The 5,425-nt window shown below is 59.2% G+C and overlaps 1 protein-coding gene across 1 annotated transcript; it reads left to right on the top strand.

The window, feature by feature from the left end:
- Nucleotides 1-168: 168 nt before the first annotated feature.
- MONBRDRAFT_34680 (uncharacterized protein) lies at nt 169-4,663 on the top strand (the record flags this gene model as incomplete). Its single annotated transcript, XM_001750659.1, has 5 exons — nt 169-1,985; nt 2,017-2,069; nt 2,925-3,822; nt 3,962-4,052; nt 4,223-4,663. The coding sequence occupies 5 exons, from the start codon at nt 169-171 to the stop codon at nt 4,661-4,663; spliced, it is 3,300 nt and encodes a 1,099-aa protein (XP_001750711.1).
- Nucleotides 4,664-5,425: the final 762 nt, after the last annotated feature.

Below are 5,425 nucleotides of genomic sequence, written 5' to 3'. Positions count from 1 at the left end.
GACTTTTTTCTCTCTCTCTCTCTCTGTTTTTCTGGTTTTTTTTGTTCCCTGCTCTCCTGACCAGGGAGTGTGAGATCTTTGGCAGCGCGACCCACTGCACCACTAGCCATGCCACGTCATCCCCGGCATGAGCCGGGTACTCGCGTGACGGCCTTGTCTCGGCTGCTCATGCCGGCCAACGTTGCCGAAGCCTTGCCCACTGCCCCCGATGGCTCCGTGCGGGATCTAACGGTTTTGGGCCGGGAGGTCCGTAACGGTCGCGAGACGTACCGCTTGCGCCACGAAGCCACCAGCGAACCCTTGTTCTGTGGCCTGGTCAAGCGTCAGGCCCCCGACTCGGTGGCGACGTCGGCCCTGGAGCAATTGGCGGCCGACCCGACCCCGGCGGCCGCCATGCCCGCCGCCCTGACTTCCTACGAGACGGTGTGCTTGGTTGCCACTGCCGACCCGGCCATGGCCAACCCCCTCGACTTGGCCGTCGACAACGATGATGGCGGCGTCAACGAAAAGGCGCCCCGCCATGAAAATGCAGCGGCCGCCCCCACCGATGCCGTTGAGTGGGCCTCCGTCGATCGTGGTGTTCCCATGCTGTTGGACAAGAACACCCGTGCCCGCTTCGAGGCCCGCCTGCTTGGCGCCTTTGACGAGCGCCCTTCCTCGGCCTCGGCCTTGTTTGAGACGCTGTTGCCACCGGACGTCATTGGCCGCATTGTCGATGCCACCGCGGCCCGCATGGGCTCCAAGCTTGGCAAGGAAGAGTTTATGGCCTTCCTCGGTGCCATGCTCATTTGCGCCAGCGATGCTCGTCCCCGCGCCGAGCTCTGGAAGTCGGGCCATGAGCTGCGTCCCACCCCGGCTCTCTCCAAGTACATGTCCCGCCGTCGCTTTGACACCATCGCCTCGGCCGTCTCCCTGGCCCGGGGTGCCGGTGACCTGCCCGCCGTTCGCCAGCTGGTCTCCCGCTTCAACGACCACATGCTCTCCGTCTTCCGTCCCTCGGACACGGTTGGCTTGGACGAGGACATGCTCAAGCGCACTTCGGCCGCCATGCCCGCGCGCTCCTACGTGCCCCTGACCCTCGCCCCATCTGGCGATGAGTACCGTGCCCTCGTCGACCAAGATTCCTGCGTTCTCTTCCGCATGGAGCTCATTGAGGATCCCGACCGCGAGCCCACCCTCCTCCGCCCTGCCTTTGAAGACGAATGCGGCAAGTCGGACAGCGTCCTGCTCCGCATGGCCGAGCCCTTGCACGGTACCGGCTCGGTCATCGCCATTGACAACGACTGCTGCGTTGTGGATACCATCATGGACCTCGCCGCCAAGGGCGTCTACGCCGTGGCCCCCGTCGAGAAGCGCCAGCGCTGGCCACGCCACCTCACCGACATGGATGCCGTCACGGCCCACACCGCCCAGCAGCCCGTCGGCACCCTTGTCGCCCGCGAAGGCACCTGGCGCCCGTCCTCTCGCAAGCTCGGCCACTTTGCCGTCAACTACGGCAAGTCGGTCCGCAGCCTGATCTCCACCTACGGCAGCCATCACTGCGGTCGCCAAATGGCCCACGTGCGCTCCAATGGCCAGGTCATCGAGTTCCAGCGCAACGCCCCCTTTGAAGATCACTACGCTGCCCGCTTCGCCGTGGACCTCCACAACACCCTCCACCGTGCTCAGCGCGGCGACTTGGAACGCGCTTGGGCTTCCCGCCGTTGGCAAGTACGCCAGCTGGCGCTCGTCCTCAGCGTCACCGTTGTCAACGCCTTCTTGATTGGCAACAAGTTTGGCCTCGTGACCAGTGCCAACATTAACGAGTTCCGCTTCCAGCTCGCCTCGGAACTCCTCCGCGCCTGGCGTAAGCGCAAGAAAGCCTCGCGCAAGGGCAAGCGCACCAGCACTGGTGGTGAGGGCCGCCTGCCCCGTCTCCTCATGCATGAGGGTGGTCAAGCCGCCAAGCGCGCCAAGAAGAGGCAGCAAGAGCAACCGGAAGACATGTAAATTCTCGCTCTTTTGAAATGGGATCAGTCATGGCTGCCAACTGTTCCAGCCCCATCGCGAGGCCTTTATGCATCCCCCTTGTGTGTCCATGCATGTGGTTGTATCTTGTTGTCTGTGTGTCGGTGTTTGCGTGTGCGCGCGCGCTTCTGTGCATGATTTTTGGACACGTGGCCAACAGCGCCTCGCCCCGCCTCGCCCTCATTGCGTGTGATGTCGGATTGTCCGGGTGCACTCCATCCTCGTGGCGTCGTCCACAACAACCGGGTTGCAATCGCGACGTGTCGAGCAAGCGTTTCTCTTTCCCATTGATCAGAAACCGCTCGATCCTCGAACGTTTGGGTCCTTGGCCGCTCTCGCGCGTTGTGCGTCATGCTTCTTGTTGTGTATGGTGTGACCTTCGCCACCACGCTTTACCTTCTTTTTCTTCTTCATTTGTTCTGCTTTCTCACATTTGCTTGCAAGTGTGCGCCTGCGTGTGTCCATCTTTCACTTTCGAGTTGTCTGAGTGAATTCCGTTCTTTTGGCTTTTTGGCTTGTGTCTTGGCCCCAATTGCATGACGGATCACGTTCCCTTTCTCTATTCACACACACACACACACACACACACACACACACCTTCACCTTCACCTTCCCTGCCTCCCTCTTCCTTTCCTCCTTCCCACACACACATACACACGATCTCTCCTTCTAACCCTCAATCAACATCCGCCACCAACATCCTCCTTCCTCCCATTTGTCACCATTTTATGGATTTCTGAAGAAAAAAAAAAAAAAAAAACACTGCTGCTTGTTTCGCTGCTTCGCTGCTTTGCTACTGCTTGCTGCTTTGCTACTGCTTGCTGCTTGCTGTGCTGCTGCGACTACTACTATTACTATTACTACGACGGCTACTACGACTCGTCTTCCCTTGGCTGCTGGTCAACTGATCCCATTAGTTGATCGCCAGGACAAGACGGGCGGAAGAGTGACGGCGACCATGGCCGTACCCAAGCAAAGAAGAGGCAGAAGAGCGGAACACACGATCAACCCAGCCGACGCCAGCGAGCCCAATGGTCCGGAAGCTGGCCAGCGCCAGCGATGGGCCTGGTATGGCCTCTTTGGGCTGCTGGCGGTCGGCTGCCTGCTTCTTGGCGTCGGGCGCAATGATGATAAAGGTATCAGGGCAAAGGACATGCACTCTGTCATGGCCAACGCTCCGGCATACGCCGACGTACCCGTGCGGTCCTCAATCAAATCGCTGGAACAGCTCCTGGCCGCCATTCGCAACGCAAAGGCACCGCAGGTTCTCCGTACCGAGTTGGTCAATGGCTGGCCGGCGCGCCACTGGACCTTGCCTCAATGGCAACAGCACCTGGGTCACATTCATGGTGGCTATGCCCACGATGCCCACCCGCTCTTTGGCCCGTATTATGACTCCAGCAAGCCGCTCGCCCCCTGGGCACACCCCATCAACAACTACAGCGATACTTGGCACGGTCCAGCCGATGCGCTTCTACAGTCCACCGTGGCGGATCCGATCGCAAAGCCTCCGTTTCTGTATCTCAGTCAAGAGCTTGAGCAACTACCTATCGACCTTTATCCTGCCCTACCAGGTCTGGAGGCCTTGCTGGTGCTGGCACCCGAGCGCAGCAGCATAAACCTCTGGCTTGGCCAGCCCGGCGTTACCGCGCACTGCCATTACGCGGTTATCATAACCTCTACGCCCAGTTCATGGACGCAAAACGTTCTGGCTCATCGACCCTCGGGCCCATGCCAACCTCACGGTATTTCCCTTTTTACACCAGTCATGCGCAATGTGGCCGAGCCCTGGATATTGGCGATCAAGCCACCAACGTGCTCCCCGAACCATTCACTAGTTTTGAAGCGTGAGTCATCTCCCGTGACCAAGCGCTGTGCTTGAGACAACCCACGATGCGCGTGTTCAGGCATGTGCATACCCTACTTACCCATGGGGTCCCCATTGGCATTGCAGGTTGCGACGCGCTGGTTTTGCCCAGGCCGTGACGCTTGAGGCTGGTGATTTGCTATACCTACCGCCGTTGTGGTTTCACCACGTGCATGCCGTGAGTGTCAGTCTCAGGCCAGGCAGTTGCTCGCGCCTTGTCGTCCAAACTCATCGGCCCTAACTCCTCTCACGCTTTCGCATTGGTGGCAGGATACGACATCCATCAGCGTCAATGTATGGACTGACACGCTGACTGACCATGGGTCACGGGCTTTTGCAATCACGCAGCAAGGCTTTGTGGCCCTGCCCGCCGATGCGCCAAGTCGCCTTCGCTGGCTCTGGACCATCATCACCGAGGTACTACGATTGCTTCCCGACATGCACCATCGGGCGCATGATTTTGTGCACAACGTCTGGCGTACCCGGTACAACGCGCCGTTATTTCGCGTCTCGCGACGTGGCACGCTATCACCCGCCCAAATTGCCGAGTACCAAGCCTGGGGCGCGTTGCCGTCGTCGGTCCTATGTGCATCCCCCCACCCTACGGCCAACGAAGCACGCACGGCGCAGCAGATAGCAGCAGCCTGGCAGCGCATGCCGGCTAATACACTGGACCTCTGGCTGGGCAATTGGGTCGAGTTGCTCATCTTTTTGCTGGCCAACGGTGACGCCGGTCTTGTACCGCCTTTGCTGGAGACGCTGGCTGTTGGCTGCCGAGAATCAGCCTAGCTGTAGCGACTAGCATTTAGATCCATGCTTTCGTCGTAGACAGACGTGGCCTAGGCCCGTTGGCATTTGCCTGGCCGTGGTGAGAGGAGATTGACGTGGCATGTACTCTGACATGATAACGGATAATAGTTTTGGATAAATGAATTTTACTCGAGTCGTCGCCTGCAGAAGCATGCGCACGGGCTCTTGATGCTCAGCACCCTGGGTCACCAAACCCGATGCTCAATCGAGATAACACCCGGATTGGAACACTCTGGCATTGCGCCTCTGCATACAATGTGATGAAAGCCATCAACACCAGACAGGAGACACGCCTCAAACGCTCATCGTCGAGGGTTAAGATGATGTAAGCGGTGCTCCTCCGCGTGGGGCGTGAGGCGTTGCCAGCGCTGTGGGGGCCAAATTACAGCCATGGCGCGCCCAAAGATGAGACCTTCGGGCACGGGCCCCACCGATTGGAGTCTGTGGAGTGTTGCGCGCAATCCCCTTCGATCCACACGTGCCCAGCTGGAATGGCGGTATACCGTTGCGCCTCATCGCCAGAACTGCCAAGCAAAAAGGCAAAGGTAAACAATTCAGCCTCATCAGATGTTGTTGTGCCGAGTGGAACGACATGCTGATCCCCTTGCCAACAGATGTATACGTACGTGACCACGTCATGCTCCAGGGCCAGCATACGCTTGACAATGCCACGATGCGCTTCGCGCGGGTGTCTAAGGAGAGGGTCAAGTGAGCCCCCAAATAGTTGAACTCTACTTCCCT

Source organism: Monosiga brevicollis, genomic scaffold (genome assembly GCF_000002865.3).
Source record: "Monosiga brevicollis MX1 MONBRscaffold_45 genomic scaffold, whole genome shotgun sequence".
NCBI classification, from domain to species: domain Eukaryota; class Choanoflagellata; order Craspedida; family Salpingoecidae; genus Monosiga; species Monosiga brevicollis.
This window is presented reverse-complemented; position numbering and strand designations above follow the sequence as displayed.